Below are 13,826 nucleotides of genomic sequence, written 5' to 3'. Positions count from 1 at the left end.
AACAAGTTTGAGGCCCAGACTCTATCCCTCAAAATGAAAAGAAAACAAACAAACACTATCAAACTTCACAGACAGACAGACAGAGATAAATTAGAATACCTGTCTTAATAAAACAGTGTGGTAGTGAGATGACAAATGAGCAGAATTGCACATGGTCGGGCAAAAGAGGCCACCAACTATAGTGAATTATGAATTGCTCATGACTCTGTCCTAGTTTAGGGCAGCTGTGCTAAGTTTGGAATCTGCAGTTCTCTGTATTTGTAGAACTAAGGCAGGATATACTGTATAAGGCATGCATGACTAACAGGCAAGGAATCTAAGTTATCTGGGAAGCAACTGAGTGTGAGAGTGATTCTGAAAAGCACTGCTACTCAGACACAGGATCCTACACAATGTGCTCTTCTTTAAGGAAGGAAGAGAGGCTCTTCCAGGTGCATCATGTGATAGTGACATACAGGTTTTAACTTCAAACTGTAATAAATATATATACATTCGAGATATTTCAATCACAAATATATTTGGATTTCTGAAGCTGATCAAAGACGAGGTAAAACTCAACCATGTCATTTTCAGCCCTTTGACACTTTTAATCAAACCATGTTTGTTTGACTGATTTGCCTTTTTGAGACAGGATCCCTCTATTATGTAGCTCTGACTGTCTTGGATCTTACTATGTAGACCAGCATGATTTCAAACTCACAGAGTTCTACTTGTCTTGCACTTGTAGTACACCAAAGTACTTGCACTAAAGCTGTGCTACATCATACCCTGCCAAACCATGTTCTGATATATAAATTTCCTTTATAAAGAACAACACAGAGCTGGCAGTGATGGTGCACGCCTTTAATCCCAGCACTTGGGAGGCAGGCAGGCAGGTGGATTTCTGAGTTCAAGGCCAGCCTGGTCTACACAGTGAGTTCCAGGACAGCCAGGGCTACACAGAGAAATCCTGTTTCAAAAAACAAAAAGACAAACAAACAAACAAACAAACAAAAAAGAACAACACATATATGATAAGAAATAAAATCCCAACCAGGCGTGGTGGCGCACTTGGGAGTCAGAGGCAGGTGGATTTCTGAGTTTCTGGTCTACAGAGTGAGTTCCAGGACAGCCAGGGCTACACAGAGAAACCCTGTCTCAAAAAACCAAAACCAAAACCAAAACCAAAACAAAACCAAAACCAAAACAAAACAAAAAAAAAAAAAAAAAAAAAAAAAGAGAGAGAGAGAGAAAGAAAAAAGAAAGAAATAAAATCCCTTTCTATCCTTTGTCACAAAATTTATCACAGAACTGGACACAGGCACCCAGTTTCTTTTCAGTTGCAATTTTTCAGTTTTGAGATTGAATTCAGAGTCTCCTGCACAGTAAACTGTACTTTACCAATGAATTGCACCTCAGTCCTCTGGTACAATTTTCTTTATGAGGTTCTAGGACTTAACTCTGGAGCCTCAAGAATACAAGGAAATTCAACTACTAAGCCGTTATCTCCAACTCCTCAGATGGTTCTTTTACTTTTTTGGAGACAGGGTACTGTAGTCAAGTAACTGTACTGACAGTTACTCATAGTCTTTCTAGTTCCCCAACTATGGCCGTTAAAGTCTACTCTTCTATCTATGTTCAGTCATCATACCTAAGGTACTTTCAACCATCTCCACAGGGTAGTATAAGGCCCCTCTGCTGCTCTACTTCTGTCTGGTCTTTTTGAGATTCTGAGCAAAGGTATTAAGAGACATCTGTAGTAGCTCATCCTCTGATTTAAGAAGTCACCTTCAGAGAGCTCAATAATTGCTAACTCAGTGAGGAATTAAGACAATGCTAAGCTGTGAGCTGATCCTCCAGAAGGTGAAAGAAGACACGCCTTCTAATCTCAGGTCATGTAACTTGGAGGAACCAACACAGTTCACTGAGCTGTCTGAAGCTTTTCCTGCTCTGTTCTTCAACAGAGATAGAAACTGAGAACTAACCAAATAGCTGCCTAGAACAAAAAGAGGCAAGCACAGCCCAACCCCACATGCTCTTTATTTTACTTAGAGGAGGACCTAGCCAAAGAGACTACTTCATTAGGCTCTGTAGAGAGGGGATTAAAACCCCCACAGAACTGGAAAAGCATTACTAGAATACTATTACAAGTTAAATTTTAGGGCTAGAGAGAAGGCTCAGGTAAAAGTTCCTGTCAAACAAGCCCTTCCATTAAATCTGATCCTCTGAGCCAGGTGTGGTGGCTCATGCAACTCTTTAATCCCAGTACTCAGTAGGCAGAGGCAGGAGGAGTTTGAAGTCCTATCTACATAGTTCCTGATATCCTCTGACCTCCACAAGCCTACTCCCTGTCCCTTCTTCCCCTATCCACCCTCCACACACACACCAAAAGCAGAATTTTGGTATAAATGAAATATTCTGATAAACATGTTACAAACGTGTGTGTGTGTGTGTGTGTGTGTGTGTGTTTGTGTGTGTGTAGCGCGCGCGCCTATTTTAAGTCAAAGGAAGCAGATTGGTTGCCATGCTCTACTACTCTCTGCTTTATTCCTTTGAAGTAGTCTCACACTGAACCTGGAGTTCTTCATTTTTCTGCTAGGGCCAGTGATCCCAGTAATTCTTCTATCTCTACCCTACTGAAGCACTGGGGTTACAAATATCTGGCCATAATCAGTTTTTACATGTGCCATAGAGATCTATTGGGGCAGTCATGCACATGGTTTGAATTTGACATTGGTCAAGGACAATCCCTGGCTTCGGGCAAGAATCTACAGTTAAGACCTAATAGGGAAGTAGGTTAAAGCAGGAATTTTTATCCTAGGGTGGAGAAGCTCAGCGACGGTTAAACTCTTGGTTCCTCCAGGTCTAGGAATTCCTGAATTAAGCAGGTGACCCATCCAGCTGCCAGAGCAGACAAGACAAGGACCTCCAAGAGAAGCTAGACAACTTCCACTGGAACTCAACCCAGAGTGTGTGTGTGTGTGGGGGGGGGGGGGGGGGAGGGGAGGAAGGGTTTGCCCAAACTGTTAAAAGGTCTGACCAGCATTAAGTTTTGGCCTTTAATGATCAGTGAAACATTGTCCTGGCCCTTCTTTCTTTTCGCCCCTTCCTCATCTATCCCTCAGCTTCAGTTCCAGCAGCCCAGTTCGTAATAGCTGCAGGCAGCTATGGAATACAACAGTGCTACATGGTTGGTGTAAAACTCATTATGTAGATTAGGTTGCCCTTAATCTCAAAGAAATCTACCAGCCTATATCTCCCAAGTACTGAGATTAAAGACATTTGTGACCACACAAAGCTCAATAACAACCCTTTACTATTAATGTAAAAATTATGAAAATGATGTAAGGAGGTAGGGAGGTATACATACCCAGAACAACTCCTTAAAATAGTTATTTTGGATTTTAAGATAGTCAGAAAGTATGCTCATTTAAAACAATGCCTAACAGCCGGGCAGTAGTGGCGCACGCCTGTAATCCCAGCACTCGGGGAGGGCAGAGGCAGGCGGATTTCTGAGTTTGAGGCCAGCCTGGTCTACAGAGTGAGTTCCAGGACAGCCAGGGCTACACAGAGAAACCCTGTCTCAAAAAAACAAAATCCAAAAAACAAAAAACAACAACAAAAAAACAATGCCTAAATATTGCTCTAGAAGGTTTTATTTGCTGTTTAAGACAGGGTTTAGTTAGATTGCTTTAATCCCAAGTGCTGTGGTTAAAGAAATGTACCATCACTGCTTGTCCTTTTCTAAGTCTACTTTTTTTTTTTAGTGATTTTTACTTTTAATAGACAGTAATTATGGACTATAAGTTGCATAATATTCTTGGACTAGAGGTGTACCTTAGTGGTACACCAATTGCTTGTAGTCATTAGACCCTAGGTTCAATGTCCAGCACTGAAAAAACAATCAATCAATAAATCTACAAATCTACTCTGAAGAGCTCTGACAGCAACAACAGAATACATCCAAGATCTATCCAGCTGAAGCTGCAGCAAGAACAGGATGCCCCACCCCCTTTTTCTTTTTTGATGGAAGTTTCCATTATTAAATACCCTCAAAAGTGCTCAATTGCACAAGCAATTGTATGGGACCCGGCTGAGAACTAAAGATAGAATCTTTTGTTCTCTAGCTTTACACCCAACAGCAGATAATTTCACAGAGGGAAAGCCAAGCAGAAATTCCAGTCAGATAACAGAAAATGAAAAAAACTGACTCAAAAGAAAAGGATGTGGAAGCTGGGTGGTGGTGGCTCATGTCTTTAATCCCAGCACCTGGGAGGCAGAGGCAGGCAGATTTCTGAGTTCGAGGCCAGCCTAGTCTACAGAGTGAGTTCCAGGACAGCCAAGGCTGCACACACAGAGAAACCCTGTCTCGGAAAAACAAAACAAAACAAAACAAAACATAACAAAAAGAAAAGAAAAAAAAAAAAAGAAACAGATGTGGAGACTCCTTTGAGTCTGGAGGGGGAACACAAACCATGTTGCACTTTGTTCCATTATGAGTGGAAAAGTCAGGAGAGACTCAGAAGTCCAATATGGTAGTATCTCTTTAAATGATATACAAGTAGATGGCAGGGCCATGTGGAGAGAAGGTAAGGATAGCCATTCATTCATTTTCCATAAGGCTTCCCAGTGAGGATGAAGAGACCACTGGAGCCCACATTTAGTTTTTGGGACCACAGTCTGCTGTTGTAAAGTTAGCACCTTTTACCCTCCATTGCCCAACTCTTACATTACAACACAAGCCAGAGTAACCAAGACAACAGCAGAGACCCAAGAGCTAAAGGTAAAGGGTGAAGGAAAGTAGGTGCTACTATGAGAAAGGCAGTAGTGCAGTCAGCCAGTTAAAAATCTGAGTAAGACCTGTGAACATTTGACCTGGATACAGGCAACTGGTACCACAAACTTCCTACCCCACTCCATCCTACCTGGTTCTGAGATGGGTCTCAATGTGTAGCTTTGGCTAGTCTGGAACTCACTATATAAATCAGGCTGGCCTTTAAACTCACAAAGATTTGTCTGCTTCTGCCTCCTGAGTATAGAGATTATGTGCTATTACGTCCACACTAATACAACTTTCTAACTATTATATTTTAGAAACCCTAGCAGCCAGCCAACATTTCAAGTACTGCTTTTGGAAGGCTCCATTCGTACCTTGAGTCTGTGCCCCAGTGCATGGCATAAATCTTTGCCAGATGCCCCCTCAGTGTTCTTCTGGTTCGCATTTGGATTCTTCCCACTGGATCAATGTTGTTTGTGATCTTAAAAAATTAGTGAAGATTAATTTTAGCAAATAGACTCTTGATTTTCGTTCTGTGGGTTCTGTAATATACTATCAACTAAGAACCAAAAATATATTAAATGGAAAATCCTGTATTTACACGAGAGAATAATTTTAGCATGCAGAAGCCCGAGAAGGTCAGAAGATTTATAGACAGTTGTGAACCACTATAAAGTGCTGAAAACAGAATCCAGGTCCTCTAGAAGAGCAGCAAGTGCTCTAAACTGCTGAGCCATCACTCCAGCAGCCAATTCATAAACTTTAAATTACACACTGCTCTCTTAAGTAGCACGATTAAAATATCCACTCTGTAGGGCCTTGGGCCTGACTCCCTTGTCCAGAGAGTCCATGCTTTAAGTATACAGCATGTTTATCAGCAATATACCACAACTACCATGCTTTTCACATGCCTCAGTACCTCATCTCTTCTTATCAAGAATATAGGCACTGTCAGCGCCTGTCATACCAGCACATGCAGTAAGATATTTTAAGATCATCTGATATCACATGCAACTACCACTTTATTACTGCTTTATTAAATTATTAGTTATCTCCACCTTTACCTAACATACACACTTTACCACTGCCATGGATACACAGGGAAAATAAACCTATGTCTATGAAGTCTGAGGATCAGGCTCATTGATTACCCAAGAAGGTAGGTAGGTAGGGGTGTGTTGCTAGTTTCTATTGTCAACTTGACACACAGTTAAGGAACTTCAATTAAAGAACTGCCTAGATCAGATTCCTCTGTGGGTTATGTATGGAGCACTGTCTAGAGTGGGTCCTGTCCTCTCTGCCTATCATCAGAACCTCCAAATGAAAAGCTGTAACAGTGGTTTTACAACCTCACCCCACAAGACAAAAATATTCTCTCCACTGATAAACCCACACCAGCCTGCACTGTAGATTCAGGTGACAGGAGGAACTTCTTCTTACCTGAGAAAGAGTTGCATCTGCACATGCTTTACGAGCATCCTGTGAAATAACAAATAGGGATTAGTTGTATTTCCACATTTTCAATTTTAGGACCTTCCGTACTAAAGTTTCAGGAAGCCTCTACAAACTGTCTTCTTTCTTACCTTTTCTCTAGTACTCACTCCCAAGTCCACTGCCACTTTTGAGTTGTTTAGCCCCAAACAGATACAACTCACAATCCCTAAACATAACTAAGACATGCAGACTCCACAGAACTCTGGGCTGGCCCAGGAGAAACCCCACTGGAGGCTGGTACAGCAGCGAGCAGCCTGGGAGCCGAGGCTAACTCCCCACAGCCAACACATACCTGTTCTGTCTTTCCCACAGTTTACATTTGAGCACAAGGGGTTGAAGAAAGAAACAGGCTGAAAACCAACTAGCTATTCAGGCCAAAATCTTCTCTTTGAGAATGTATTATACGAGGACTTTATTTTTAAGCCAAACAATGATTAAATCTAAGTTCTATGAATAGAACAAGGGATCTAAAATTGTTAATAAAATTTCAATGAGACTGGTAAGAAAACAGCAATCTTTTCTTTTTATAAATATACCAATATAGCTAAGACTTGACAATTCCACATTTAAAAGTAAAAATTTTCAACAGTAATTCAAAGAAATTCCTGACAATCTTGACTAAGAAATTGATTGTCTGTTTCCAAAGCGGCAGCTGGCAATAGGCCATATTCTTCAAACAAGGTAGAGCATTCCCAGATCAATGCTCCATGACGAGCTGACTCACAGAGCAGGTTTTTTACTTCATTAAGTCTGTGAATATCACAAGCTGATAGCATGGAAAATATACTGAGATGGCAATCACTATAGGAACAGAACTTCTAGGTTCCAAATTCATCATTAATGAACCTGCTCATAATCAAAACACAAGAAATTACACAATCCATTATTTCTTTTCTTTTTTTTTTGTTTTTTTTTTTTTTTTTTCCGAGACAGGGTTTCTCTGTGTAGCCCTGGCTGTCCTTGGAACTCACCCTGTAGACGAGGCTGGCCTCGAACTCAGAAATCTGCCTGCCTCTGCCTCCCAAGTGCTGGGATTAAAGGCATGTGCCACCATTGCCCAGAAATAACCCATTATTTCTACACAAAATTTTTGAGTAAAGTGCACAGCATGGATTTAGAATAGCAAATCATTGTCAAGGCCCCTTTCTCATGGCAATAAGTCTAATATTTTCAAACAATATGCTTGTTGATATAATGTATAGCTTTGGGTTTGAAAGAACAAAAATTTTAATAATAAAAACTGGTATTTAAGCAGCTTCACCTTGGTTGGTACCCAGGGACCAAAATGTTTCTGACACTGCAACTACTCCTAACAGAAGAAAACTAAACAGTCATATTCCAGCCATCTTTACTTTGGTTACCACGCGGTTAAAAAGACCCATGCAGTTCTGAAATTGCTTAAATGAACACAGATTTCATGTGTAATTTGCAGAGGACAACTTGTGGGAGCCAATTCTCTCCTTCTACCATGTAGACATTAGGACCTCAAGCCACTGGGAAGATAGCAAGTACTTTTAGTTGATGACCCACCTTGCTGGACTGAGAACGATTGACTGATTTATGATTTATTTTACACCTGGCTGGCCTAGAATTTACTATGTTGACTAGGCTGGTCTCAAACTTAAGACATATTGACCTGCCTTTGCCTCCCCAGTGATGGGACTAAAGAAGTGTGCCACCATGCCCAGCCATAATAATTTCTTTCTTTCTTTTTTGTTTTTTCGGGGGGATTTGTTTTTTTCGAGGCAGGGTTTCTCTGTGTAGCCCTGGCTGTCCTGGAACTCACTCTGTAGACCAGGCTGGCCTCGAACTCAGAAATCCACCTTCCTCTGCCTCCCAGAGTGCTGGGACTACAGGCGTGCACCACCATCGCCCGGCCTTTTTTGTTTTTTTCAAGACAGGGTTTCTCTGTGTAGCCCAAGCTGGCCCCAAACTGAGATATGTTTGCCTCTGCCTCCAGAGTGCTGAGATTAAAAGCCCCCCACCTGGCTTTACAATGACTTTTCAATGAATTCATGTAGATTGATCCATTCAATCAGTCACTTTTCTGCCCTATTTGGGTTTGAGTACAGAAGCATTACCACAGAAGTGGCTGACTGTACTGGCTGGTTTTGTGTGTCAACTTGACACAGGTTGGAGTTATCACAGAGAAAGGAGCTTCAGTTGGGGGGAAGTGCCTCCATGAGATCCAGCTGTGGGGTATTTTCTCAATTAGTGATCAAGTGGGGAGAGCCCCTTGTGGGTAGTACCATCCCTGGGCTGGTGTTCTTGGGTTCTATAAGAGAGCAGGCTGAGCAAGCCAGGGGAAGCAAGTCAGTAAGGAACATCCCTCCATGGCCTCTGCATCGGCTCCTGCTTCCAACCCTGCTTGAGTTCCAGTCCTGAGTTCCTTTAGTGATGAACTGCAACATGGAAGTGTAAGCTCAATAAACCCTTTCCTCCCCAACTTGTTTCTTGGTCATGATGTTTGTGCAGGAATAGAAACCCTGACTAAGACACTGACCCATCTCATGCAGGCACTGTCATCTCACATTGAAATTGTCAAGTTGCCAGGCGGTGGTGATACACGCCTTAATCCCAGCACTTGGGGAGGCAGAGGCTGGCGGATTTCAGAGTTCGAGGCCAGCCTGGTCTACAAATTGAGTTCCAGGACAGTCAGGCATACACAGAGAAACCCTGTCTCGAAAAACCAAAAAAAGAAAAGTCAGGGGCTGGAGAGATGACTCAGCGGGTAACAGCACTGACTGGTCTTCCAAAGGTCCTGAGTTCAAATCCCAGCAACCACATGGTGGCTCACTACCATCCGTAATGAGATCTGACTCCTTCTTCTGGAGTGTCTGAAGACATCTATAGTGTACTTACATATAATAAACAAACAAACAAACAAATAAAAAGGCCAGACAAAACTTCTTACAATTAACTGTCATTTCTTGTGTGATTCACTATGTAGCCAAACTGGTCATAAAATTACTATGTAGCTAAGGATGACCTTGAACTCCTGATTCTCCTCCTGCTTCCACTCCCAAGTTTGAGAACCTATGTGTATTAACACACTTAGCTAGAAGCCTTTTGTTGATTTTTAATAACAAACAATATTAAAAGTGTATAAGTGGTGGAGGCACACACCTTTTATTCCAGTACTCAAGAGGCAGAGGCAGGTAAATCTCTGAGTCAGTCTGGTCTACAAATTAAGTTCTAAGACAGACATACACAAGAAACCTTGTGTTGGTGACAGTGGGAGGACAGGGGTGAACCAACCACACATACAAACGCTTTGTTGGTAAAAATACAAACAAACAAACAAACAAACAAATAAACCCAAGAGTGTGGCTGATGTGTATCAGTATACTTGCTACAGAGTATGGAAGTCATGGGACAACTATGTAGAGAAAGTACTCTCTTTTTACCTTAACATGGACTTCAGGGATGGAACTCAGGTTTTCAAGCTTACACTGTTGGGTGGCAAGGACCTTTACTTAATGAATTATCTTATCTGTGCTGTTTCTGATTCTGTGTTTGTTTTGAAATAGGGTCTCTATATAATCCTGCTGTCTTGGAACTTGTCATGTAGACCAGGCTGGCCTAGAACTCACAGAGATTCACTTAATTCTGCCTCTTGACTGCTAAAAAGTGTGCTGTCACACCCAACCTCCTGCTTTTGATTTTAAGATAGGTTCTTGTGTGGTAGTTTAGGCTGGCCTTCAAACTGAAGACAATCCTCCTACTTTCTCAGTACCTCTGGGGACCAGACTGCTAGGAAAGCACTAGACTACTGAGCTGTGCTATACTTCCAGCCCTTGTACTAAATTCTTTAGCAAACAAGTGTGTATTTATGCGTGGGTATATGTAAGTATCTGCAGAGGCCAGAAGAGTGCCAAATTGAGTTAAGAGTTACATAAGATTGTGAGCCACTTGGCCTGGTCACTGGGAACCCAATGGAGTCCTTTGAAAGTGTAGCAAGGGCTGTTAACTGTTGAGCCATCTCTCCAGTCAGTTGTTACATTTGAGAGACAGTCTCAAGGTACCAAGGAGAGCCTTGAGCTTACTATGTAGCTGAGGATGACTTTGAACTCTTATCACTCAGCTTCTTCCTCCCAAGTACAGTGATTAAAAGGTTAAGAGGGTGTGCAACCACGCACATAAAGTTTTTAAGTCATGTAAAAGTTTAGGGAGGGCTGGTGAGAAGGCTCACCCATTAAGAGCACCAACTGCTCTTTCGGAGGTCATTAGTTCAAATCCCAGCAACCACATGGTGGCTTACAACTGTCCGTAATGAGAAACAAATAAAGAACCTATGGGCTGGAGCAAGAAGGAAAAAGGAAGGGGGGTGTGGGGGAGGAATTAAAGACTGCTGGTAAAAAGGTTTTTAAAAAATAAAAAATAGCCGGGCGGTGGTAACGCACACCTGTAATCCCAGCACTTGGGAGGCAGAGGCAGGCGGATTTCTGACTTCGAGGCCAGCCTGGTCTACAGAGTGAGCTCCAGGACAGCCAGGGCTACACAGAGAAACCCTGTCTCAAAAAAAAAAAATCAAGTCAAAAAAAAAAAAAAAAAAGAGGAGGAGGAGGAGGAGGAGAAGAAGAAGAAGAAGGAGAAGAAGGAGGAGAAGGAGAAGGAGGAGGAGGAGGAGGAGGAGGAGGAGGAGGAGGAGGAAGAGGAGAAGGAGAAGGAGAAGGAGAAGGAGAAGGAGAAGGAGAAGGAGAAGGAGAAGGAGAAGGAGAAGGAGAAGGAGAAGGAGAAGGAGAAGGAGAAGGAGAAGAAGAAGAAGAAGAAGAAGAAGAAAATAATAATAATTGGGCCAGGCCACACGCCTTTATTCCCAGCACTTGGGAGGCAGAGGCTGAGTTCAAGGTCAGCCTGGTCTACAGAGTGAGTGACAGGACAGCTATGGTTATAGACAGAAATTCTGTCTCAAAAAAAAAAAACCCAACAAAACAAAACAAAAGTTTAGGGAAAGCCAGGCATGCTATACAATCCCAACTACAAGGGAGACTGACACAGGAGGATCACTTGAACTCAAATTTTGACATCAGCCTTAGTACCATATTAAAAGCCCAACCCTAAGCTGCACTTACAAAAATCCTAACTCTAAAAAGATCTTAGGCAAGGACCAGGTGTAGTTGAGTGCTATATACTTGCCTGCCACATCAAATAAATAAAGGAAAACATCTTCTGATATTACTTATAGATGTTTTTCACGAAATAACTTTTATACCACATCAAGTATTTTAGAAAGTGTTTTATTAAACTCTATGGAAGCTGACACATAAGAACAGTGTAGACACCAATGTCCAGTGAGGTGCTTATAGCTTATAGAGGATATTTTCTGTTTTATCTCTGCTCTAAATCTTAGGCAATTCTGGTATGTTTTCTTAAATTCCAGTAAAAGTTGGCTAAAATGATGCTGGCGATTCTCTACCTAGTCCAACTGGTAGCCTGAAGAAGTTAAAGACACGTGAAGTGTTCTAACAGCTTAGTGAGGCTCTGAAGGACAGACATCTATATCCTTACAGACAATAACAAGAAAATCAGAGGAAGCTATTTCAAATATACAAAGCCTCACACAAACTGAAAACTGGGATTCTCTTGGTAAGTCTTAAGTCTTTTTTCCATGCTCCTAGATTAAGTCTAAGAAAAACAAAAAACAAAAACACATACTTGAATTGTCTCTGTATAATGCTTCATTCAAGGCCAGCCTGGTCTATACTGTGAGTTCCAGGACAAAGTTATATAGTGAGAACCTGGTTCAAGTAACAAAAATAAAATACAAACCTCAAAACCAAAAAATCTACATTTGCCTGGGATGTGTGGGCTCTCAGCTCCATTTCTACCATCAATCCCCAGCACAAAAGGAAAAAAAATCAGAATACATAGAATTTATCTTCCATTCAGTTTTGTACTCTGTACATCTGCTCTTTCTGGTGGCCCAAGAGCTGTTACGTACATCCCAAAGGTCATCCTGGAGCACAAGCCATTGCGAAATTACAAAAAATAAGACAGAAACATCTAAAATGCCACTTTACTGATCCATTCATTTAAAATATCTTTTTCTGTTCTCAACTTAATAGCCTTGCTCTTCAGAGCTAATGCTACTGTCTGATACAGTGACCTACAGTAGCCACAGAGAGTCTAAAACCTAGTTCCGGGGGGGGGGGGGGAGTTCAAAAGTTTTGATAAATTTTACAGAAATGTGCCATGTACATTCAAGCAACAAATTATAGTTAGAAAACAAAATTTCTGAAACAACATAATAGACAAGTTATCTGGACACACAACTAGCACATACTAGACTAATTTCATCCCACTCTGTTATCCATACAATAGGTATGTTTCTGATGTGAAACATAAGCAAACATGCATGGCTACATACTCTAATTTGGTTCTTCAGTTGCTCGGCCTCCTGCCGAAGCTGGTCAAGTTCACTCATCTTCACGTCTCAGTGCTTCCACACTTCAGAATCCAAGCTCTACAACAGAAACAAGGCATGAAATGCATAAGCTATGGTATGATTAATTGAAAACTTCACAGCTATAATCAATTTCATAAAGCAGAGACCTTTTCTGCAGCACTCATCAGAACTTTTGAAACCCTATCTAGAACTGGATTAAAAACACAATCTTCATTTTTATTGACGATACTAATGTACTGCTGAAAATATTGTAGTGGATTGAAAAAGAAAATTAATGCCAATAGTGGTGAGGCATTCTATTTCTTAGGTGGCTGAAGAGGGAAGATCTTAATTTCAATGCCAATCTGCACCACACAGACGCAATCTCCAATCAATCAATCAATCAATCATCCATCAATCAATCAAATCTTAAACTAATACAGGTCTTTCTCATGAAAAGATTCTGAGTCTCTCAGAAATCAAGAACAACAACAAATGTAGATATCCAGAATAGCTACCACACAGAAACCAGGAGTAATTTCTTTAAGAAACAGGACTGAGGCAATCTGGAAAACTAGTACTTTGAAGCTATGGCAGTTAACACGAGCCATAAAAGACAAAAGGACATCCATAAATCTTCTATTTTGCCCCCCAAACCCTAGGCTGAGGAGTCTGAGTAAGCTAAGAAATACCTTCTAGATATGGGCTGAATAAGGCTGGTCAAAGTGCTGCATATCCATACCTAATCATATAAAACAACATTCCCATAGTCAGAGACAACTGAGATTATCCTGTTATAAAAATGGACTTTTTCAATGGAGTATGCAGAAGTTCAGTTGGTAGACTGCTTGCCTTATATGCATGAAGCTCTGGATTTGAATCCAGCTCCAAGACAAATGGGGTGTGGTGGTGTGTATCTATAATCCCAGCACTTGGGAAATAACCAAAAGGATCAGAGTCATCTCTTAAGGCCAGCCTTGGCTATGACTGTTTCAAAGTTAGATAGTTAAACAAAACAAACCTGGATTCCTGGTTTGAAGATATGGTTCAGTTAGTAGACTGATTACCTATAATGAATTCCCACATGAAGTGATGCTAACCTGTAATTCCACTCAGGAGGTGGAAGCAAGAAGTTCAATGTCATCTTCAACTACACACTAGTTTGAGGCCAATCTGTACTCCATGAGA

General features: G+C 41.3%; 1 protein-coding gene across 4 annotated transcripts in view; it reads right to left on the bottom strand.

Annotated features, from left to right (window-relative positions):
• Window positions 1-13,826, bottom strand: part of Gnb1 (G protein subunit beta 1) — a 268,388-nt gene that overhangs the window by 19,637 nt on the left and 234,925 nt on the right. For 3 of the 4 annotated variants that reach the window (XM_052178356.1, XM_052178355.1, XM_052178354.1), the window contains 3 exons: window positions 12,621-12,716; window positions 6,197-6,235; window positions 5,131-5,237 (listed from right to left, as the gene is read on the bottom strand). In XM_052178356.1, the coding sequence (XP_052034316.1) occupies window positions 5,131-5,237; window positions 6,197-6,235; window positions 12,621-12,677 (203 nt within the window). In that variant the 5' untranslated portion in view covers window positions 12,678-12,716. The remainder of the gene's footprint in view (window positions 1-5,130; window positions 5,238-6,196; window positions 6,236-12,620; window positions 12,717-13,826) is intronic. The other variant, XM_052178357.1, reaches the window with a different exon arrangement.

This window comes from Apodemus sylvaticus, chromosome 3 (genome assembly GCF_947179515.1).
Source record: "Apodemus sylvaticus chromosome 3, mApoSyl1.1, whole genome shotgun sequence".
NCBI classification, from domain to species: Eukaryota; Metazoa; Chordata; class Mammalia; order Rodentia; family Muridae; genus Apodemus; species Apodemus sylvaticus.
This window is presented reverse-complemented; position numbering and strand designations above follow the sequence as displayed.